This window comes from Microtus oregoni, unplaced genomic scaffold (assembly GCF_018167655.1).
Source record: "Microtus oregoni isolate MIOR12 unplaced genomic scaffold, Mior012 000049F_ref0000343, whole genome shotgun sequence".
Classification (NCBI taxonomy): Eukaryota; Metazoa; Chordata; class Mammalia; order Rodentia; family Cricetidae; genus Microtus; species Microtus oregoni.
The window spans coordinates 8,198,972-8,223,125 of NW_024543223.1; the positions used below are offsets into that span (position 1 = coordinate 8,198,972).

The window sequence follows — 24,154 nt, forward strand, 5'->3', positions numbered from 1 at the left end:
CACCCAGAGACACAGCTCAAATCAGTTACTGTTCTGATCCTTGCCATCAGTTGGCAGAGATGGGTCTTAACGTTCACACGAAGCAAGGGGACACTGCCCTGTGTTATCTGCCTCCCATTTGAGTGGCTGGGGGAGGTGGGACTTTAGTCTACCAATATAAACCTTGGCTACCAAATTTGCAGGGAACAGAGGCAGCCCCTCACTAGCCCACCAGTTCTTGTGTGGTTGAGGCTACCTATCATTCCAAACCCCCAGTGTCCCTGGATTTGTCACCCAAGCTCCTTCCCCTTTGGGTAGCCATGGTCTCCCAGACCCCATCACGGTTGGATTGCAGACTTGGTTAAAAGATTATTTATTGTCACCCCAACTCACTGTTTTTTAGGGCCACCATGCTCTCTGCCTTCCACTCACAGGGAGACAGACCTTGTAGCCCCCACGCAAACTTGGTATATATTTTCCTGTAGAAGCTTTCTCCACCTCTGCGTCATTTCAGCTCAGAATCTCCCACCTGCTCTTCTGGCTTTTGTGACCCCTCTCTTTCCTAGTTTCCTTTCTCTGTGCAGTGGCACAGTCGTGGGCATCCTCAGCAAGTTGAAAGTCAGTGGTAAGAGTCACTGTGCGTGACATTCTGTATTCACTGTCATGTGGCCATGGAGAGGGCTAAGCGATCTTGCTGAAGGCATTTAGACATCGCTAGACAGGAGCTGCCCTTCACCCCCGCCCCAACCCCAGCCTGGAGCCTGTGAAGTCTGCAGGGCTATCCTGTCCCATTCTGCCTGATCCATGAAGCACCCTGCCCCTACACCTCATTCCAAGGAAGGGGGAAGTAACTGCCTTCGCTTTGACCTCTGTGTGAACTGAAGGTGATATGATTTGACAGTTTCAGGCCCTTGTGACATGAGGGAGGAAGTGTCTAGAACACTCAGAGTCATGGAGCCATGGAGCCATGGCTGCCCCCACCTCACAAAGTCTGCGTGAGCAGCTGCACCCACGTCCTTTTTTGCAGGTTGCCCAAGGTTCCCTCCTGCCCTGGTTCTAACATGCTGAAGCAGCCATGGAATACTTCGAGGGGGCTCTGAGGTCCCTCACCGCTTGGGGCTTAAGTACATAGAACTTGAGATTCAGACAATCAGTGCTCAAATCTCCTTTCTACTGCTTCTAGCTAGAAACCTTTGAAAAAAGTCGCAGTGTTTCTGTGCCCAACAGAGGCCTGAAGGACAGTCAACTCCTGGCCCCACAAGGCGCTATGTGTGCACGCGATCAGGACCACAGCCGAGTGCATAGTCAGGCCAGGGAGAGCAGATGACCCAGGTTGCTTTCTCTAGGTACACAACAGTGAGGTGGGAATCCAGGCTGCTGACTAAGTCCAAAGCTCTTTGTCCTGCGTCAGGCACATGAACTGGGGAGCGGGAAACAGTCACCCTCATGCCTGCAGCCCACCAGATAGATTTTTCCGGCACACCTCTGTGCAGTGGGGCTTGAAGCCACTCTGGCAGAATTCATCCATTACAGGATATGCAGATAGGAAATTAGGTCCTGGTGGAGGAGAAGGATCTGCCCAGCAATGTCATGGCTTTCCATCTAACAGCCTCGTTAAGTAAGAACTCCGCATGTCCTTAAGACTCCAAGTATGAGCCTTAGGAAACAGAGCATCCTTCCTCTCCCCTCAGAACAAGGAGGGTCTGATATACCCAACCTTGAGCCTGTCTGAGGGAGGAAAATGGCAGGATGGGCCGTGGCCACCTGGGCCTAGGCTGAGCTCTGTACTCCCAACTCCATGTTGTTCTTCTCACTTAAACAGACCAAGGCAAAAGGCAGAAATGACTAAGGAGCCGAGTGATCTCATTTTACAGCAGAGTTTCCAAAAATAGAATCTGGAGACGGAGATGCTGAAACCAGGCAGAATGTGTGGCTGCTGTCTTCCTAGGCAGTCGTTTCTCCTGCTGGACAGGAGCCTTGCTGCCACTCCTTCCCCCACCTGAGGATCACCCACACAATAGCAGGGGTGCCGGACTCTCATTGGGCAGGTATAAGGCTGAGAGCTCCATCATCTGGGCTCTTTGGGGGTCCTTTCCACAGCTACCCTTCTCTCTCTCTCTCGCTCCCTCCCTCCCTCTCTTCCTCCCTCCCTCTCTTCCTCCCTCCCCCCTTTCCCTCTCTCCCTCCCTCCCTCCCTCTCTCCCTTCTTCCCTCTCTCCCTCTCTCTCTCCCCCCCTTCCTCTCTTAAATGTTCTCAGTGCTATGTGCCTAGAAGACTGTCTGCATCCTTAAGTGGATATCTCAAGGTGAGGCATCCCCCTCGGTTCCCTAGAAGCAGCCACACTCAGTTTCTTTACTTCTTGGATTTGGGGATTTTACCTTCTGGCACACTGGAGAGAGTTAGAGGCCTGGAGCCTCCAGAGAGGCCTCAGCTCTGGCTCCAACAAGATGAAGCCACACCACCAAGACTGCTTCTATTTAAATCATTTTGGTACTCTGTCCCTTTGTCTTCCTGTGTCTTTTTATTGAGAGCCATGATACTTTATTTCCAGGGACACACAGTAGGACAACAGGTGACAGTGCAAGGGACAACTGTGCTGGCTGCGTGGATAAGTCCGCTCCAGCCTATCCCGTTCTACAGAGGTGGGAAGTGAGGACCAGCAAGTTCCACAGACGAAAGCCTCAGGAGAGGCTTACAGAGCTGGATCTTGAAGTCAGACATGCGGGTCTCACATTCAGAGCCACCCTCCCTCAGTTTCTCTGTTGATACTGATGTGTGTGTGTGTGTGTGTGTGTGTGTGTGTGTGTGTGTGTGTGTTGGGGTGGGGAAGTGTACTCACCGCATTGAGTCCACACAGCTGGTAGCTGGCCATGGTGATAACGACAGTGATGACCTGCCAGCGGACAAAAGGTGCCCTCAGCAGCTCCAGCACGGACACCAGGTGGACGTTCCTCTGCACACGGCTCTCAGCCAGTACCTCCTCCAGCTCTCGGGAGACATCTTCTTTGCCCAGAAACGTTTGGAAGGCTGTGAAGGAGAACCGACAGGGATTGGGGTGTTGGCCCTCTTGGATGCTGACCTTCCTTGGGCCCCACTACCTGGACATACCCTTGTCAGGGGCCTGTGATCTCCCGGAGGCTGTACAAAAACTGTGCTTGAAAATGGGGAGATAAGGGTCTAGAGACATAGCCAACTTTCCTGATGTCACCAAGTGGGCTGAGAGAGAGCCTGGGTCTACCAATCACCGCCCCCACCCCCCCCCACACACACAGAAAATCAGAGCATGCCCAGTATTCAAATCCATCTTCTGGGACAGTCGTCCCATTTATCTTTTATTTACAGTCCTGACCCTCATGCTGGGGGAAAATTGCATAGTATCAAGCATATCAAACCTTGCTTAGAGCTCCCCCACCAGAACTGCTGTTCCAGTGAAATTCACTGGGCACCTTCTGTTTGCCTGGCCCATCCTCACTGAGGGAGGTCAACGGCCACCTGGCCACAAGTTGGCCAACCCCAAAGTTGCCTCTATGGATGGAAGAGGACTGAACTTAATGACATCACTGAAGCCCTTTCCATGTGACCCTCTGGAATGCGGATGTGCTGAGTGTGATAAGTCTCTAACAGGAGAGTGACGATCCACAGGCTCTCTTGATAGATGTATTTCCAAGTCAAGCATTGCAAATCTCTAGCCATTGGAGGAACTGTATTTTAACCCTTGTACAAGCAGACCCCTGAGATCATAACAGCCAGATCACACAGCATGCATTCAGTGCAGAAGCTTGAATATTCATTGTCCTTGATCTTCCCGCTACGGGGGGAGAGGTGGCAGCGGTGATGGCCCCTGTGGACAGTCCATTCCAGACACTGCAGGCAGTGTCCTTAATGACATGGTTCCTACACCTCAAGTGTGAGAAATTGCTCTTTTTAAGTAGAAAAGTAAAGTGGCCAAGCTGACTCCAGATTTTCCAGGCAGCGAGCCCAGAAGGGCTTCAGTGGTACTGTAAGCTGCTTCCGAGTGTCTCTTTGGAAGACGCGATTTAATGCCTTTGCCAGCACCAATTAATGGTACAGGTGAGAAGTGGCTGGATTTCCACTGCACGCCAAGCTATTGTATTTTGAAATTGTTTTCAAGTTCAAGATATAACATCCATGTTGTAAAACAGCCCTAGAGTTCGTGACCATGAAAATATTTTTCTCACCTTATCGGTATGTGTATTTCCATTACAAAATGTGGAAAACTTTATTGCCCCTACCCTTTTACCTTGATAATTTAGTCAAATTATTATTATTATTATGATGCACAGAGTTCATCATAATTTCCCTCTGCAGCCTTTTCCTTGCTGACATCTCCAGGCTCTGACTCTCTCACTCCCTAAACTTTTTCTTCCCAGCATCCCCTCTTGCTATTGGATCTCTAAGTACCCCTCCAACACACACACACACACACACACACACACACACACACACACACACACATCACCTTCTGTCAGCACCAAGAGGCACCTGGCAGAGAACAGCTGCCAGGGTGATGTTTGTTAGCATGGCTTAGATGGTAAATCCAGACCCTTCCCTACAACAGGGACCTCCACTTTGGTACCAAGGACATCTTGGGCTGAGTAGCTGCAGTGGGGGCATTGGTGCATAGTAGGATGTTTGACACTGTCCCTGAATTCTAACTCTAGCTGTGACGATCTAAAAGGCCTTGGGATATTGCCAAGCACCTCTTGGGGTGAGACAAAGAGCAAGAAGCTCCTTGTTCCTCCCAAAGGAACACAGACACACAGAGAGATACACAGACACGCAAACCACACCTGTCCCACCCTCTAGCACACCACTTCCTCCCTTCCAATACAGAACGAATCATCCAGACCCTGACCACTGGGGCCACCTTTTGCTTGTTAATTTTCAGGTATTTGAGCTGCATTTTTCCTGCTTTCCATGATTGCTCTATGGAGCTGTTATTGGGGCTTTAGCTTATTTAGGTTTGGGACTCTTGCTATAGCATAAGACCCTCTCTATGAGAATGTCCACCTGGAGCTAAGCTGTATGGGGGAGGGGATTGAAGGGTGCTCCAGGCAGCTAGAGGAGGGGAACCTTCAGCAGCTGAAGACCATCCTGGAACTTGAGCAGTGCAGACACCCACGGGCACCAGTGCCCATTTCTCTCTGTTTTCTGATTCAGTGCCTGTCCATCTTCTTGTTCATTGAGCTTCATCTCAGCTATCATCTCCTCCAGAGCAGAGCAAGCACAGGAGTGTAGGCCTAGGGTCTGGGGCCTGGGGTTGGAGTGAGGCTCCAAGGACATCCTCTGCTACGGTCACGATAGGGGTGTGACGGTTAGGCTTCACTGACCATTTGACTGCGCTTAGACTCATCTAGGAGACAAACTTGTGGACATGTCTGTGGGGAAGTCTCTAGACTGACTTAAATGGCAAGAAGACTCATTTAGTGGCATCAACCATGGGCTGGAGTCTTGGACTAAATAAAAAGAACTCCAGCTCTCGTCTGTCTGCTTCTCAACTGTGGATATGGTGGGACAGCAGCCACCTCAGGCTTCTGCCGCCATGGCTAGGCCAGCTCCTGTCCTACCTTCCCCATCAGGATGGACTATGCCCACAAACCATGAGCCCAAATAAACCCATCCTTCCTCACGTGCTTCACTTCAGGTATTTCATCACTAACACAGAGGGAGAGACTGATATTTCTGAGACCAGAAGCTGTCAGCCCTCGGGACTGAGTTCACAGTAAGAAAACCCAGCTCTCCAGTCCCATGATGTCTGGGATCCAAGATGGCCTGGGCTTCACATCCTGCCCTGCATCTCTTGTGTGACCCAGGACTAATTAACCACTTCCTGTCTTCTATGCTTGATTCCATGAAATGGAAATAATAAAGCCCATCTTGTCAGGTTGTTTGTGTGATGTGGGATTAGACAGAAAAGGGGAGGTGATGTGGGATTCCCTCTGTATGATGTGAATACCATTGGTTAATATAGAAACTGTCTTGGCCTGTGATAAGGCAAAAGAGTAGAGCTAGGTAGGGAAAACTAAACTGAATGCTAGGAGAAGGAAGGCAGAGTTAGATGCCATGTAGCTGCCGGCGGGAACAGACATGCCAGAACCTTGCTGGTAAGCCACAGTCATGTGGCAAAATGTAGATTAATAGAAATTGGTTAAATTATTATGTAAGAATTAGCCAATAAGAAACTAGAGCTAATGGGCCAAGCAGTGGTTTATTTAGAACAGTTTCTGTGTGGTTATTTCGGGGCTGAACAGCCAGGAACAAACAAACAGCTCCTACAACAGTAGCCCTCATGACAGCTCGAGGGGACACAGAGTGAGTGAGCAAGCTTGCATGTCTTACTCAGGGCCTCTGAGAGCCATGCTGCTGGTGTGAGCTCCATGCTAGCCTGAGGAACCCTCGGTGTGTTGGGCTGTGTAGGGACCCACCAGCCCTATGGCTGTTCATTAGCATCAGCAGGAGTTCAGTTTGTTGGAGACCACTATGGCCCTTGGCTGGACTCTGAATCCTGTGCCAGGAAGTTGAGAAGCAGCTTCCTGTTTTCAGCCTCTTTGAACAGATTCACAGGTTCTCCCTTCCCTAGGGTCACATGCTTGCAGTCTGGAAGAAAGGGCTCTGAAGGCTGTGGGGTAGGCAGCACCTGCACCCTGGGAGATTAGAGATGGAAGAGCTCTGCTTTTTCAGCCACTATGGTTAGTCAACTTTCAGGGTCCCCAGCTTGATTTCTCATTCTAGTAAGTTCTAAGCATCACTTGTCCATTGGAGATTGAAAATGGGGCCTCTAAACGAGAAAGTCTCTGAGCAAACTGACAGAAACCGTGGCCTCATTTGGTCCATGCTTGGAGCATTTCCCGAGTCACTGATCGGTTTGCAGGTAGATGGAGGATGGGAAGCTGCAGAGCCTGAGAGGTAGAATCCCTATTGTGTAATCATTAGGTGTGTCCCCTACAGTGGTTTGAATGTGAATGACCCTCATAGGCTCATCTTTGAACGCTTGTTGGACCCTTTGGGAAGGATTAGGAGGTGTGGCTTTGTTGGAGGAGGTGTATCACTGGGAATACTGGGAGGTGAAATCACTCACAGTTTTCAAAAGATTCATTCCCAGTTCGCCCTCTGCCTCCTACTTGAAGACCAAGATGTGAGCTCTCAGCTGTTTCTACCACCATGCCTTTGCTTGGTGGACGCTCACTCTCCTAAACCATAAGCCCAATTAAAAGGTTTCTTTTATAAGCCTTGGCCATGTTGTTTCAACACAGCAATAAAAAATTATCAAATAACTCCCCTCTGCATGATCATATCACATTTTCACAGGTGGGATTTGAGTTATTTCTGTACTTGGAAAGGCTGCCTGTGTCCTTGACCCAAATGCTGCATGAACTCAGTTGGTGGATCATGGTTGCGTGCATACACTGCTTCTGGCTATGTCCCTCCATGGTGGGGATGCCAGGTCTATGGATCAGTCTCCACCCTTGGGACCATATGTCACTTAATTACCTCCTTGCGTGTCTATCTCCAGACCCAGTCACTCTGTAGGCTTGGGGCCCTGAGGTGAATTGGGGGACACATAGTTCAGTCTGTGGTACCCGCTGGAGTTCTTTTCTGTTGCTCTCATGAATTTCTGAGCCCCTGCATCCTGTGAGGCCAAGTGTGGGTCAGACTTTCAGCTCTGAGCTCTTCCAGATCAGTGAAGTGGTGTCTTGAGCTATGTGTGCCTCACAGACTCAACAGAACTGAAATCGAGCACAGCCTAACTCTGCACTTCAAACATCCCCCATGACACAGCGCCATGTATTTAAAACACAGAGAGCTGGGGCCATGGATGCTGCCCCTTAGTTGTGGGGCCTGGACAAATCATCCCTGCCTTGAGCCTTCTTCCTCGGGCTTGGTGTCTGCAAAGCCCCCTCGTGTCTATGTTCTGACTGTGCAAACATGTGATATACATAAGCCAGGGCTGTGATGGTTCATCTCCACTGTCACCTTGACTAGCTTTAGAATCACCTAGGAGACACACTTCCAGATGTGTCCTTGAGGATGTTTCCCCAAGAGGTTTAACCGAGGAAAAGATCGTAGCATCCCACGGCTTAGAACCCCAGAGTGAAGAAAAGGGAGGAAAGAAGAAAGTGAGGTAAGGATTGACATTCATGTCTCTCTGCTTCCTGGTCCCCAGAGATGGGAGAAGCAGCTGCATGCTCCTGCCACATGCCTTCCTTGCCACGATGGACTGTAGCCTCTGACCATGACCCAGAGTAAATGATTCACCCCTGACACTGCTGTCAGACAAGTAAGGAGTATGGAAGCCTCATGACCACATTCAAACCCTGGCCTTACCACTTTCTTCAAATTTCTGGGTCTCAGCTTTCTCACCAGAAAACTGGACATAATAGTATTGATGTGGTTGCTAGTACTGAATGTCAGCATACACGTCATTAGAATGCTACCTGGCTCCTGTTGAGGTACAGGCATTATAAATATACAATAGGGGCTGGAGTTGAAGCTCAGTGATAGAGCCCTTGCCTAGCATGTGCAAGACCCTAGGTCTGGTTGTAATTAATATTATGTATCTGGTTGTGTGTGTGTGTGTGTGTGTGTGTGTGTGTGTGTGTAGCAATACATTGGCAATTGCAGCAGGTGCTGGCTGCATTCTCCCTCCTTTGACTAGTCTACCTTTTCTTCCTTTTCTTTGTCTAGACAATGGGTACCAAATGTTGTAACCTTCTGTCGTGGCTTAAGTTGTATACCTGTTATCATATGGTACCTGTGAATGTGAGCTCTGAAAACAGCCACCTGGTGTGCGTCGTGGTGGGGGTCACCCCAGGGTGGTCTGGTTCATCTGATTCCTGTCTTTGTAGGCCAAAGAGATTGGAGAACAGATACTGAGTCTCAGTGAAAATGTAAGCATGGAGGGGGCTGGGGAACGCGGCTGCCAGCCAAGGCACACTGTGGGTGTGGGAACACTGCAGTACAGGAAGACTAAGTATGTTGGAGCACTGAGGATGCAGAAGGATCAAGGGTGCAGGAGGACTGAGGATGCAGGAGGACTGAGGATGCTAGGGTACTGAGGATGCAGGAGGACTGAGGATACAGGAACACTGAGGATGCTAGGGTACTGAGGATGCAGGAGGACTGAGGATACAGGAACACTGAGGATGCAGGAGGACTGAGGATGCTAGGGTACTGAGGATGCAGGAGGACTGAGGATGCAGGAGCACTGAGGATACAGGAACACTGAGGATACAGGAACACTGAGGATGCTAGGGTACTGAGGATGCAGGAGGACTGAGGATGCAGGAGCACTGAGGATTCTAGGGTACTGAGGATATGAGATACTAAGGGTGCCGGGGAATTAAGGATTCTGTCCACCATCACCAGCTAGCAGAGAAGTATGGCTCTGCTAGTCCTTTGACTTTCTACTTCTGGTCCCCAGAACAACTGGACAGAGTTAGCTGATGTATAGGTAGTTGCTCTGAGCTGACAGCTTGTGACACTGCACTGTGGTGGCAGCCTTACTTTCTTTCTTTGAATACTCTTGACCTCTAGCAGAGTAAAGCCCAGAGAGGTCTGGAGGCTTCTTTCCCGTGACAAAGGAATATCACATGGAACATGCCCAATGGCTCTTTGTGCAGAGAGGTGCTCTGAGCTCTTTGTCTTGCACAGTGCAAGGCTAAAGACTTCTAAAATAGAAGCTTAGACAAGACTGGTATTTAAGAGCAGACATCATGGGGCTTCCAGTGCAGGCTCAAGGTCTCTTCATTGTCATAGCTGTGAAGGGGTGTAGGAGGAGATGTTGAGGCTCTATGGAGTTTTATACAATTTTACTGGGCCTGGGCCTGGAAGCTCGTGGTCAGTATGAGATTGTGGGAGACCCTGTAGTGTGGAGAAGCCAGCAAGGCAATCACTCTTTTCCTTTGTGATCAGCACATAGTGATACATTGATTTGGTACAGTTTACCAGTCAGTGACTCGGATAATAATTAGCAAATTGGAGGATAATAATTCTGCCTTCTGATCAAAATAATCTGATAGATATACAGGTATTTTATAAAGAACCTGATAAGGATTCAAGGAGTGGTGGTGTATGCTTGTATCCTGGACCCTGGTGAGGGGCACCAGGAGCTGAGGGTCATCATGGCCACTGTGGTGGTCTGAGCGAGATGGTCCCCCATAGGCTCCTGCATGTGAATACTCAGTCCCCATTTGCTGCTGCTGACTGGGGAGGCTTAGGTGTGTGGCCTTGCTGGACAAAGTGTGTTACTGGGAGTGGGTTTTGAGAGCCTAAGGCCTTGCTCTGCTCACAGCTTTTCTGTTTGGGGCCTGTGGTTCAAGACGTGAGCCCTAAGCTTCTGCGCCTGCCACTTTCTGTCATGCCTCCCTGACATGATGGACTTTCATCCCTCTGGAACTGTAAACCCTAATAAACCCGTTCTTCCATGAGCTGCTTTGGTCATGGTATTTTTATCACAGCAACTTACACAGTTATAGAGTGTGTCTGAGGCCAGCCTGGGGCAAGAGAGACTGAGTCAAAGAAAAAAATTCCTCAAAGAAATTGAAGATTTAAAAACCAACCATGACAGCACAAACCAAGATGTGACATAGTTGGGGACACTGCCTGCGCTCCAGTTACAAGGCATTGCAAGCTTGAAGGAAACTGGCTGAGAATGCCTGGCAGAAAGTGTAAAATTAACAAATGATTAATAATACTAATTAGCAATAAACCTCAAGGAAAGGGGGACATTTCGCAGGAGTGTAAAAGTAGTACTTTAAAAAAAAAATCATGCAATGAAAAGAGGTCTTTGGAAATGTTTCTGTATGGCAGTCAAAATAGTGTCCTCAGACCAGCAAGAAGAGTTCTCGCAGCTGTACGCCTAAAGCAACACCAGGGCTGGGGAGATGGCTCAGTGAGGAAAGAGCTTGCCAAGAAAGCAGGTGGATCTGAGTTCAGAACCCAGAATCCAGGCGAAGTCAGACATGGCAGTGTGCGTCTGTGAGCCCAGTACTCCTGAGGCAAGATGGGAGGCGGATACAGGATCCTCAGACGACCCTGGCAGACACAGCAGAAAACAACAGAGACCCTGTCAAGGACTGGTGTATGGCCACCTGTTTTGTGTGTGTGTGTGTGTGTGTGTGTGTGTGTGTGTGTGTGTATGAAAGGGGAGAGAGAAAAAGAGAGAAAAAACCCCCAGCATCTTGTAAAAAGGTTTCTTTCTTTTCTTTTTTTTTTTTTTTTTTTTGAGACAAGGTTTCTCTGTGTAGCTTTGGAACCTGTAGACCAGGCTGACCTTGAACTCACAGAGATCTGCCTGCCTCTGCCTCCTAAGTGCTGGGATTAAAGGCATGTGCCATTACCGGCCCGTGAGTTTTTCTTTTCATCCCTACTATAAAATAATCCAAATGAGTTCTATGAGCTTTGCAAAACTGCAATTGTCTATATAAAAAGTAAACTTCTTTTATTATCTCACCAGGATGACTGACAGCAGGGAAGATGGAAATTTTGGGCCATGTAGGGTTCTGTGAGTTTTACTACTAACTGATTTGACTTCTGCTTGATCAGTTTAGAAGAGACAAGAGTGCTCTCTCTCTCTCTCTCTCTCTCTCTCTCTCTCTCTCTCTCTCTCTCTCTCACACACACACACACACACACACACAGCATATTCTGCAACTTTTTGTTTTTATTTAGCCCTTCTGTGACCGGCTCCTGATGTGACAAGGTCAGGGTTGTCATTCTGCAGGTGAAAAGAGAGGCAGGACTTGGCCTGAAAGCACAGCCAGGTCTGCATGAGGAGGGTGCAGATGTGAAGGCTATAAGGCCAACAGCACAACACATGTCATAAGGGACCTGCCTGGGACAGACAGGTTGGTCTCACTGGACTGAGCAGCCTTCGCAGGAATAGCTCCCAGGATGTCCCCACAGGGAGGCTGGCTGCTTATCTGAGGAGAACTAACGCCATCCACATCCACACTGCACTATACATGGGATGGATGGGCTCCTGGCCATGGAGAACAAGTGGTGTGCTGAAGACTAGGAATTGTCTGTCCACATCTGTGCTCACAGCTGGGTGTCAATTGCAGTGGGCCATTAGAAAAATGAGCCAGGGACAGAAGAGACCAGGAGAATCCCTGGAGCTAGGTGCTCCCAAAGTCTCCTTCTGAGCATCAGAAATGGTCTCTGGGAGCTGACGTAGTTGACAGGAGCTGCTGGAAGGAATAGCTCACCTGGGGCTTACACAGTCTCACAGAAGGAACCATTGAGTTAGTTCTCCGGGCTGATGTATGGCCACCTGTTCCATGAGTGCATGTATGTGTGTGCATGTGATAGACAGACATACAGAGATAGAAACAGAGGGAGACAGAGATAGAGATGGAGAGAGACAGACAGACAGACACACACACACATACACACACTGAGAGAATGAATGAATACTCTTGTCTCTCTTCTAAAGACACCTTCATGACCCCATTTAACCTAATCACCTCCCAAGAGCCTTCTGAATGTCACCATGCTGGTGCTTAGGGCCTCAATATATAAATTTATGGGCATGCAAGCCTTCCGTCTCTAACAAGAACTTGGAGCCAGACCTTGGAATACTATCTTACCCTTTGTTCTCCTCTCTTCTCCTCCTCCCTTTCTCAATGCTATTTTGCATCCTGAGTCCCGGGCCAGGAGGCACTCTTGGCTCTTGCTCATGCAGCCCCTGCTGTCGGTTTCATCAGTGTGAGTTCTGTGATCTAAATTTAGAATGAACTGTTCTGTACCCAGAAACGTGAAGCAGGATGTCTGGGATTGTGACTTTTCCACCAAGAGCCCATGAGGAAGATTGTTTCCTTTCGCCTCTGTCTCTGGATAAGGGAGGCCTGGGGTACAGGAAACTCTGTACAGGGAGGTGTCAAGGTGCACTCTGTAGCTAAGTGTCAGCCACCATGGGGGCTCTGTCCTCACCTAGCCCTGTCACTGGAAGCTGTTGGAACATTCTTGGCAGAGGCTAGGTATAGGTAGGGCACGTGCTGTCCTTGGTAAGAGCAGAACAAGGTCATGAGCAGGAACTCTGCTGTGAGGCCCAGCATAGGAACTTCCTGATTCACGTGACTAAGAATGGACTGGCTTTGGGGACCATGGGTGCTCTACCCACACAAGCGCACAAGGGCATGCTTATTCTAAAAGGAAGACAGATGGGCAAGGGGCTCTCTGACTGTGTCCTAGCTCTGTGGACGATGGGAGCAGGTGTGGTGACTGTTTCTGAGGAGAGGAGAGGACAGAACAAGACACCTTCCATTTTAACTCATTGATTCCAGGGAAGAAGTGGTCTCAGCCACCTGTGTCTGACAGCTCATCTCAGAAAGACATAGCCTGTGGAGAACGGCTCTCCATGACTCCACCCTCATCACTGAAGAGTAGCCCGTCCTTGGCCTCTCCCAGGACACTTCCCACACCCTTTCTTCAGTTTGAAAGTGCCCAGTTGCTTTCTGGAATCAGATCTCTTAGCCTCTCTTCAGTCACTGTCTTCACATTCCAGAGCCTCTGCTATCTGACAAGTGTCTGCAGGTGGGGAGGCAAAGACAGTGGCTGTCCCACAGCACCCACCATGGTGCTTGCAAAGAATCTGCTGCTTTCCCTGTCCGGCTTCCTGATCCTCAGCATAGCATCCTGCTGAGATCCAGGCATAGGCAAGCACTGTGTGATGGAAGCAAAGGACCCACCTCTCATGGCTCCTGCCTCGTCGTCCTTTTCAAGGAGGAGGTAGCGTGGGCTCTCAGGGAGAAATGGCAGGCTTGCCAGCTGCACCAAGGCAGGAACAACGATCACTCCAAACAGGTATGGCCAGGTGCTCTCCTGCAGGGAGAAGACTCTGCTGATGGAGGAGGACTTTGATTGATTTATTGGGGATATTAGACTAAGCAGCTTGGACTCCATGGGATGCCTCTCTGCTCAGCTGTCCACACTGCTAACGGGACGAACAGAGCAGATGAGACAATGGCCTTGAGCACACAGCGTCTTCCACACCGAGTTGATGTGGAGCCCTCGGCATCTCCATGAGATGATGACCTAGCACATCTCTGAAAAGAAAGTAGATCCTGGCAGCCAAGCCACTCAGGGAGTGGCAGAGATGGCTGCTTCCCTCACTTGGACCACCACAGCCAACCTGGGGTCTCCTTGAATCCCCTCCACTCCTCCAGCATGGCTCCTCCCAGGTTGCCATGGGCATGGATACAGACTTGCTTGAGTGTGAACACTGGGCCGAGACCCCTGTGCAGTGCCCACCATCTTCCTATTTTCAATGAAGGTGGGGGGAGTAAGGATGGCATGGTCTCAGGAGCCCTTATGTGTGGAGGATCTTCACCTTCCAGACGATAGGGAAAGACAAATGGCCATCTCCAACACGTGCCATCAATTTACTGTGTGCAGTGGCTCCCATCCAGTGCAATTTAAATGCAGCGTGGAGAATAGATTCTTGTGCCCATCAAGGTGTCATTCTTCACTGTCTGTCACCCAGTTTTACAAATATGCTCCCACCGTGCGCCCTGCATAGGAGCAAGCCACATAGGCAGCATCGATGGGGAGGGTGAAGGCTTTGGCTCCAAGGTGAGCCCTTAGCGTGTTTTGTTTCCTAAGACAGGAAAAGGAAATAGTCCAGGAAAGGATGAGACACGCTGGAACTAGACAAGACTTCCCACGATGGGCAGAGGTCTGCTGGCTTATTCAGAGCCCTTGGGCGTATGTGACTGCTTGTCCTCAGCCACTTGCTACCTGTGATGGCTCTCAGGAGAGACAATGTCCCTGTCAGCCTTTCTGAGGCCCTCTGTGGAACTCTGATGGAGGAGAGCCCACGGGAGTTCCAGACTTTACCAAGGTGCCGCGGCAGGGACCCCTGAAGCACAGAGCAAGCTGGAGGGGGCCTACTGGGGAACTCGGCCAGTGCTGGCTCAGTCCTCATCTCCAAGGCGACTCTAGTCCTCCTCCCCTTGCTGAAGCTAGTGCCTGCTCCTATTCAGAGGCCAGCACAATCCTTGCATGTCCCTTTGAAGGACTGGCAAGGCAAAGCTGGGCTTTTCAGCTTGGGGAGGCTTGTGACTAGAGGAGCATGCACGAGAGATGTCAGGCAGTCTGTGGAAGGTCAGAGAGAAAAGAGTGGGTGAGGAGTGTGGAGGGACGCAGATGGGCTCTGTTCACGCACCATGGAAGATTCTGAATGTAGATGGGTACTGCTGGTACCATTTGTGACTGTTCTAAAAACCACAGGGGTTTTAGTATAAACTGGCATATATTTCAATTAACAATTTTAAACTGTGGTAGAAAACAATGAGCAGGGTCTGTCCATTCTGCCTGTACATTCTGTAACCATAGATGCCACCCACCGAGGATCAGAAATATTCAGAGAAAGAATGTATCTGTGTTGAACATTCATAGGCAGACCTCTTTCTCTGTCATCATTCCCTAAGCAACGATTTACATGACATTTGCATGACATTAGGTATTATAATGAGTCTCAAGATGGTTTGAGGTATATGGGAGGACATGCGTGGGTTACAAGCAAATATCACACCAGGAGCATTCTGATAAGGAGCAGTAACAGCTACCATAATCGAGGAAGGCCTTTCAGCCTGGTGCAGGGTGACCCACTGAGAGGTAAGAGTCCCTGCTCCTGAGCAGGCAACTCAAGACTTTGTTTATACTCCAGTCATTATGGTCATGGACAAGCATCCTAAGATGTCCTGGGAGGACCCTCAAGGCCACAAGCCAGAAGCTTGCAGCTCAAGCCAGATGAGCTGAATTTGACCTTCTGTCTTTATGGAGCACTGTCCGTCTATGGTGCTCCTTGGCATTATACCCACATGAGCCGAGAACCCAGCACGTCCCTCTGCAGTGGCACCCGATCCTGCTTTCTACCGAGAAACAAATGAGCGTGAGGGCGGGGATGGATTTCTCTAATACACTGACCAGTTTCAGGGTTGCCTTTTCTACTCCTGGAGGCTAGCCTCAGCTTCAGGCTGTTTTTAGAAGTGTTTTTCAAAACATTTAATTCAAGGTAACCATGTGAAGATCAATACTGCATTCTCTCTCGTGCACCCTAGATTTGAGCCGTGGATCTGGGTGGGAGGAAATCTGGGCTAAGACTGAGAAACTAGAAAGAGTCCCACAAGAAGGGAAAAATAGGTTTTATGGGAAGGTAGTGAGTGGGGAATAATACATGACTTATGAGAGGGGAAGGAAGTATAGGGGACAGAGGGTGTGGGGGCGGCAGGGAGATGCAGGATAGGAGTGTGGAAAGGGGAATCACACAAAACAAGGTATGTATGAAATGCCCTAAGTACATCTGCTTCTCTGTATGCTAATTAATCAGACAACCTTACGTGACTCCCCTGGGGAGGCCCAAAGGTGCCGCAGGAGTCACCTCAGAGGAGTCTTTGTGCGGCCAGTCAAGATCTGAGATAATGGGAAGGGACACAGGGCTCCAGCTCAGTGGCTTTGGGTCAGGGTCCTGGTACCCACTGTTCTCATGAGGACAGGTGTGGATTACCTTGTTGACTAGGACGATGCCTAACTTTCTTTTGGGGAAAGTTTGTGAATCTCCTAGCTGTGTCCCGCTCTTTCAACTCTAAGCCCTCGGGCTTCAAAGCTAGACTTCTAGCCTACTTCTCCCAGACTGTCAAAGACTTTGACCCTTGCTACAAAGCTCTTATGGACTGGACTACTAAAAAACAGCAAACATTTTAAAGCAGAGTAGGCACTGTGGATCTTATAGAGTCAAATTCTTAATTTAAGCGTGCAGGGATCCCAGAGGAATGAAGTAGGAGGGCTGAAAGTGGCCAGGCCACATCGGCCACTGGCCAGAGCAGCTTTGATTGCTTATGGGGGTAACATGTAGAGACCCTGACCACCTCCAAGGCTCCTTGGAGATGCAACAGGATGCTGTTCATATTTCTCCATACTCTTGGTCTGATTAAAGAAGGCTGATGTTTATGGGAGTAGGCTGAGTTCTCTGTGTAGCTCTATGAAAAACAGCATTATTTTGTCTTCCAGTGTTCTTTCTCCCAGTGGACTGCATTTCTTGAGAAGCATCCCTAGTCTTGTATCTTGACACATCTGCCAGTGCTTGAAAGCCTGGCAGATGTTCAGCAGGTCTGGAAGACTGTTGGGTGAGGTAAGTGGTGACAAGACCATCGATGCAGTCACTAGAGATGACCCCCCAACCCCCAGCCATTCTTGAAGTATTTCTTTTTAAATTTAAGCCTTTCCTTAAAGGGCCGAGACTTTCCAGTAATGTATTTCCCTTTGCAGCATTCCTATGGTTTCAGGTTTATAGGACAGAAATCTGAGCCCTGAAAGGTCAGGGAATGCACGTGACATCCCCCGAGAAGCTGGGGGACTCGCTGGATGATTGGTTAACTCTTCTGACCCCAACATGGGTTCTTCCCTTTTTAAGCAGAGTGGCAGCTCTCTCAGGCCTGGCAGCTACGAGCTAGCTAGGGAATTTGAGTGGTGGTTCTCTGAGGCTAAATCAGCCCCCTGAGCAGAGTTCAGCAGCAAGCACTCACACTCAACTCCAGTGCTCACCACAGCACGATGGGGTGGAGAAGGGAAGAGACAGGAGCAAATAACAGCCATTCTGTGAGGCTGACTTCATGTGCAAAGCTGGGGCCACCTTGACCAAGTGACTCTGTTGCACACAGGGGTGACCTAGAGTGTACAGGAACTGAGATTCAGAAGGCAAATGGCTCTGTCAGCAATGACTACAGAACCCCAGTGACCTTACGTCTCCCTCCTTTAGCCACTTCTCAAGGAAGGGCCCCGATGGCCACAGCTTCCTAGTGCCCTGGGTTAGAACATGGCTACCTAAGTGTGGAATGAATGGCAGTCTTTCACCACCTCCAAATCTGTCCCCAAGAGTCCGTTCCAGCTTCTAAAACATCACATCTGCATTCCTTACAATCATATGTTATATTCTAAATATTTTCAATGTGTATTAATGGTCTGATTCTCTTTCTACATTGAGAGGGATTCTTGTACAAGTTATATTATCATCCCATTTCCCTCTGTTACAAATAATGGCAAGACAGACAATCTAAGGACACCACCCTCACTGTGCCCCCTGTGGGGCCCCATACTCCTATACATACAATGCTCCTTCCCTTTCCGGTTCCTACCACCATTTCCTGTTTTCAGAACGATTTTCCTGTCTTGTGCCTTGTTTGGTTCTCAAGCGACCTCATAGCAAAGAGCAACCTCCATTACTGCCTTCTTATAGATAAGGAACCTGAGGCTTCTGGGAAGTCCCACAGCAAAAGTTACCCATAAACCAACTTTATTCTGCTCCTATTTGAAAGAGAGTCAAAATCCCACACTGGTTTTGAAGGCTACTTAACCCTTTGAACTGTCCCTGGCCAGCCTATTAGATGGGACATTGTTGAGTTTGTACAAATTTACTGTCTTTGGCACCCCTGCTAGGGCTCCTGATTCTCAGCTGAGGAAACCAAAGCAACAAGAATTTCTTTTTACTCCATTGACAATTGCATTCCTTATAAATAGTTCTGTGTGGGGTGGGGGAGTGGTACTGAACCTGGGCAGGAGGTCATAAGCTCTGTGCCCTTAACCTCTGTTGTCCACAGGCTCAAAAATGTCATAATGTAGCAGTACCTTGCTAAGGCACTCCCAAATTCCCTGACTATATATTTGTACAATTCTCTTCTCTTCTGATTCCTAAAGAGTTAACTACCTGCTGTTCTCAGAGCCACGCTCCTTGGAGTTGAAACCTATGATTAAAATCCTTCGTCAGCCTTCTGCTTTCCACTTGAATCACCCTGACTTCTGAGTCTCATTGTTCCCTTTGTCTGCCATGTGCCTCTTCATCCCTCACGGATCAGCAGCCTCTAAACAGAACTCGGGATGGAAGGCTTGTGAATGCAGCGGGTCGCACAGGGACAAAGATGTGTATAGACACGCTGTATGGATGGGATCTCGCCTTAGTAACTTCGGATGTCATTTGGGGATACAGGAGCCCAAGGTCAGAGGAAGGACATCAACTGTGAAATTAGATCCACGTTCGCATTCTGATTTTTCTGCTCCTAGCTACGGGGCCTTGAGCTTGCTCTTTGTTGGATTCGTTTCTTCAGCTAGAAAATGAATAGAGCCGATAATGCTCCCTCTGTAGGTTACTGCGAGCGTGAGAGAATTTCCTAGCACGGACCTGATACAAGGCTAACAGCCATTCAATGTTGGTCCTCTCCTCACACCCTTGCTGGGGACCTCAGTCAACCTATATGATCCACACTAACTTAAGAGCTGGTATAAGGTCACATCTGCTGTCTCCAAGGCCCAGATACTGTGGCATCTGAGTTGGGTGTATGGAACACATCTCAAGTCTGGGTATGAGCCTAGGAATTAAAGAATAGACACCCCACCCAGAGGGGCCTTGCCCTCCTCAATTCTCTTTCTCTCCCCACCCAGGGTTTCTGTCTAGCTATTTGGAGCCCTGACCTCTGAGCCCTTTGCTGCAGGGTGACACCCCAGTCTAAGAATCCTGAAAATCTCCTTTGTGTGTTCCCATGTTTCAGACAGCCCTCACTAACCTAGCAATTCTGAAATGAGCACCTGCCTCAGTTTCCCTGCTAAATTAAATGGCTTATCCGATACTATGGTTTTGCCATCTACCCGTCTGTCATGCCTTTAACTCCCTGAGACGTGTGCCCTGCCCCACCAGCTCACTGTGGATATCCTTAGGGACAGAGCCTGGAGACCCATCACCCAGTGCTGGTTATCCCCAGGATTCAGTCAGGTTACTGGTGGTCTGCTTCGTGCACCCCTAGTTTTTACTTCCCTCCATCATGATCTCCTCAAAACACCTGGTGAATGGACATGGCACCCCCACCCCGCACCCCAGTGACACTTTACATCCTCAATGCCTGTGCGCACACTTTGCTCTCAGGGCACCCAATCCCGTAACTCAGTCATGATGTCATTCCTTTATCAACAGACATGCTCAGAAAGGACAGGAGGGTCTGCCTTGTGCCTCTAGCATTTATCATGGAATCTCTGCCTTTGGCTTTCCAGCTCCCCATATGCTCTTGGTCCACAGAGCTGCAACACACACACACACACACACACACACACACACGCGCGCGCGCGCGCGCGCGCACACCACACAGGCACACCACACAGGTGTGCACACTAAACCAGTGAATAAAGGAGAGTCCTGGAACCACAGGCTTGTAGTCTTTATCTTCTAGGACCAACTTTCTACAATGCTCTAAGAGTCTGTCTTCTGGGGATTCAGGTCAGCACTGATATTGCCTGTCCAGGAAGCTGACAAAAGAGACAAGCTCTGGTTGTCACACTTTCCTAACACTAAGTCCAAGGCCAGTAGTCAAAGTCCAGAGAGGGACAGTTCGGTCACACACTACTACTTGACAAGCTGATGTAGCCACCATAGGCCAGGTTACAGTACAGGCTATCAGGAGGCTTCAGGAGAACGCATGCGCAGAGCTCAGCCTGGCAGCTGGCTCCCAGCCACACTCAGTCAAAGACTGTCATTGCCGCCACTACACACCTCAACAGCCCCTTGTGCAGACAGGACTCAAGTGTAGCTACTTCTTGAGAAACCTGCTTAAAGCCTTGTCTTCTCAGGGACAGAAGTATCCTTACTTCCACTGCCGCAAAGTGCTACCTAGCAGGACTTTGCCTGCACATCCCTGTCCTCTCACGCTAACCAGACTGTCCCCAGGGCTGCAGTTGACCCCAGTCATTGAGGAGTTATTGGTGCATGCTGGCTGATGAGGAATAAAGACATGGCTGAACAAGGAGAGGCCTCTTTCTGTCTCTTCCCCTCATCAGGGCACAGCAGTCACCTTGGCTGGACCAGTGGCCACTCTACAGGCTCAAATGCTCCCGTGAGCATAGGCAGCAGGGACTAGATTGGTCTTGCTTGTTGCTTACACAGCCAGGCTTGTCCACAAAGCCTGATCAATAAAAATAGGAAATGTCTGGATCCTGACTTAGTCTCTCAATGATCACCAAACTGGGCCAGTGCTAGCCATTCACAGCCTCTGGAGATGCAGATTCAAGAGGCCTGAGGTGCAGCTTGGATCAAGATGCTGTGAGAGGGCCACAAGGCGCTGTGATCTACAGCAACCTCCTCCTGCAAACCACTGGTGAAAGAACATCACCAGGGGCATTCAAGTGCAGCTGGGAGCCATGGAAGCCTCAGTTCCTCATTTAAGGGTGGATGCTTCAAGCTTTCCTGAGGGTGTTCTCTAGTCTAGCATTTTATAATTTGACTATTTTAAAATCCATTGGTTTGAGGTTTTCAGGGTGTCACTGGATATTGCAATAGTAGAGGCTTACAGAAAAAGGGGAAACTTCCCAACAAACAAGGTAGATAGTCTGTGCTTGTTTATCTTTGATTCCTAAACATGGTGATGTTGGCATTGACAGGCATAGTGACCGTAGGGGTGAGAGGTTGCCCTGGTGACAAATGTGCAATGAGATTTTCAGCCCAGTGTTGAAGAGGGCAAAACAAAATGGGGGTAGAGGACTTGAGCATCTGTGGGGTACCCAGAAGGATGCAAGGCTCTCATCCTAGAGACTCCTAATGGCTCAACACCAGACAATGACTACCCAAGGCAAGGCAAGGCTCCGCATTGCGAAGAGAGACTGGGAGAAGACCATCAAGCCCCACGTCTTCTACACCGACCACTGCCGTGCCTCACAGAAGTGCCATTTGCTGGATCCGTGGACACGTGGTGATCACAGCTATGGGCAGACCAGGCCCCGCAGCAAAGCATGAGGATGACAACAGGAACATAAAGCCCAGAGCCCCTGTCACCTGTGGTGGGCCTAGGTCCCAAGATAGGCATCTTTGGCTCTGGTAAGAGAAACTGACCTTTGGAGAAAAAAAAAAAAGTAGAAAAGGCAAATGCTTGCTAATGTGGGTGCAGTAACCATAGAAATTCTGTGTACATTCTCAGGCCATGTGTGTGGGGCCCAACTTGCACCAGGATCTGCTTAGTTCCTTTTTAAATATGAAGGAAAGCAGCAGGTATTTGGGAAGAGCCTCTAGCACAGAGGAAAGAGGCAGAAGGAAAGATAAAGAACTCGGTAGCAAAGAGACACAATGCAGGGGGACTCCACTCCAGTGTGAGGAAGCAAGCGTGGGATGTCATGGAAAGGCGAAGGCACAGAGGAAAGGGCCTCAGCAATTAAAACTAAGAGCATCACAGTACAGAATGTTCGAGGAGGGGTGAGGTGTGGGCAAAGGGCACATATAGGACATGGAAGCAGAAAAGAAACCCATAGCAGGTTACTGGAGCAGGCAGGCTAAGGGTAGCAAGTGGGGGAGATAGGACAGCACAACTTACTAAAATAGTCTTTGTTCAAAATGCCTGTACTGGATAGTCTTATGTCAACTTGACACAAGATAAGAGTCATCCGAGAGGACAGAACCTCAATTGAGAAACTGTCCCCATAAGACTGGGCTGTAGGGAAGCCTGCATTTTCTTAATGAGTGGTTAATGTGCGTGGCTCCAGCCCATTACGGGTAGTACCAGCCCTGAGCTGGGTGCTCTAATGAAGCAGGCTGAGCAAGCCAGTAAGCAGCACCCTCATCATGGCTCCTGCTTCTGTGCCTACCTCCAGGTTCCTGTTTCCGGGTTTCTACCTGACTCCCCTGGATGATGGACTGTGATCAGGCGTGTGAGCTGAAATTAACCCTTTCCTCCCCAGGGTGTCTATAGTCCTGCTGTTTACCAAACAATAGAAACCCTTAGACAGTCAAGATGCAGTTGGAAGGGGACAAGAAGGCAGGGCATCTCCAGGATAACCCTCCTGCAGAAGCGCCCCAGTTGATCCGAGCACTCTGTGGCTAAGGAAAGCTTTACTGGAAACCCTACTGGGCTCAAACATACACCTCCATTCCTTTCAGAGGGCCAGGGAAACTGCTCCTTTCTGCCGTTTGAGTTGGGTCTTCCTTAAAGCGGGTGGTGGAGATGTAGAGGAGGGAGCAAGGAGGATTCCCCGGGGGGGGGGGGGTGCTGGAGTAGTGTGAGACTGGGAGGTGGGGCTAGTCTAGGGAGGGAGAGGAAGTGGGGTGGTGCTGGAGGTGAGAACAGATCAGAACTCAACCTTGGACCCCACGTCAGGGGCTTCTGAATGCAGCAGGGAATAAGTCTTCATTTAGGGGACACAGCCGTGTGCTTGGCATGATGGCTGTCGTCTCTAGACCCCAAGGCTGAACACAACATACACGGTGTCTCTCATGGTGACAGTGGCTCCATGGAGTTAGGTCATTCCCATTTTACAGACACAGACGCTGAGCCTCAGAGAGCTGAAGTCACTTGTCTAGCTTGTCCAGGTCACAGCACTTCCTGACATCCAAGTCAGCTCACTTCCCACAGGGCTATCGCACGTGGGAGCAGCTGGCTGCCCATCCCTTCGCCTGGCATCGTGTCCTAGGCGGGATTATTGCAGCATTCTCGGTTTTCAAACATGTTAGACTCTCTCTTGATTTCTTTGTTCTTGCACGGGCTTTTGGTTCCCTCTCCTTGGACCTGTGTTTCCCTTCCCTCCCACTTGGGTGACTGTCCCTCACACTACAGTGCAGATGCCAACGTCTCTAGAAAGATTTCCATTCCATGTGTTCCCCATAGCTCTTCCACCCCTAGGTTTCCTTAAAGCCATATAGGGCACACTTGTCCTTCAGGCCACTCCTCTGTGCTCCTACACTTGTGAGTGTCCTGCCTGTAAAAGCTTTCCCTGACTCCTCCCTTTGGGGTACCAGTGTACTAAGAAGCCCAGGTAATTACAAGTGTGTAAGTCTATGGGAGGTGAGGTTCATGGATGCTAGGCACCTGCCATGGTCCCCGGACCCATTCCAGGGGGTGATGGGAGCTGCTTAGACAGCAAGCTCAGGGGCCCTGGTTCAGCTTGGAAATAGCAGCACTTGGAAGACAGTATTTGCTGGAGAAAGCAATGCAGTAGGCGGTTTAGCCAGGGAGTGGAGGCACAGTCCTCAGGGGCGTGTGACTCACCTCCAGAATCACCTCCCTTCCTACTCCCGCTCACAGCATGTCCTCAGAGGGCAACCTTACTAATCATTTCCCCCGTGGCCCTTCAGAGAGAAGATAGCTAGGCTCAGACGAGCCTCAAAGGCCTTCTTTACAATTCCATTTGACA

The 24,154-nt window shown here is 49.6% G+C and overlaps 1 protein-coding gene across 1 annotated transcript in view; it reads right to left on the reverse strand.

Annotated features, from left to right (window-relative positions):
• Nucleotides 1-24,154, reverse strand: part of Slc2a9 (solute carrier family 2 member 9) — a 119,940-nt gene that overhangs the window by 49,925 nt on the left and 45,861 nt on the right. The window contains exons 6-7 of the mRNA XM_041636279.1: nucleotides 13,690-13,822; nucleotides 2,820-3,007 (exon numbers count right to left, since the gene is read on the reverse strand). Coding sequence (XP_041492213.1) covers nucleotides 2,820-3,007; nucleotides 13,690-13,822 — 321 coding nt within the window. The remainder of the gene's footprint in view (nucleotides 1-2,819; nucleotides 3,008-13,689; nucleotides 13,823-24,154) is intronic.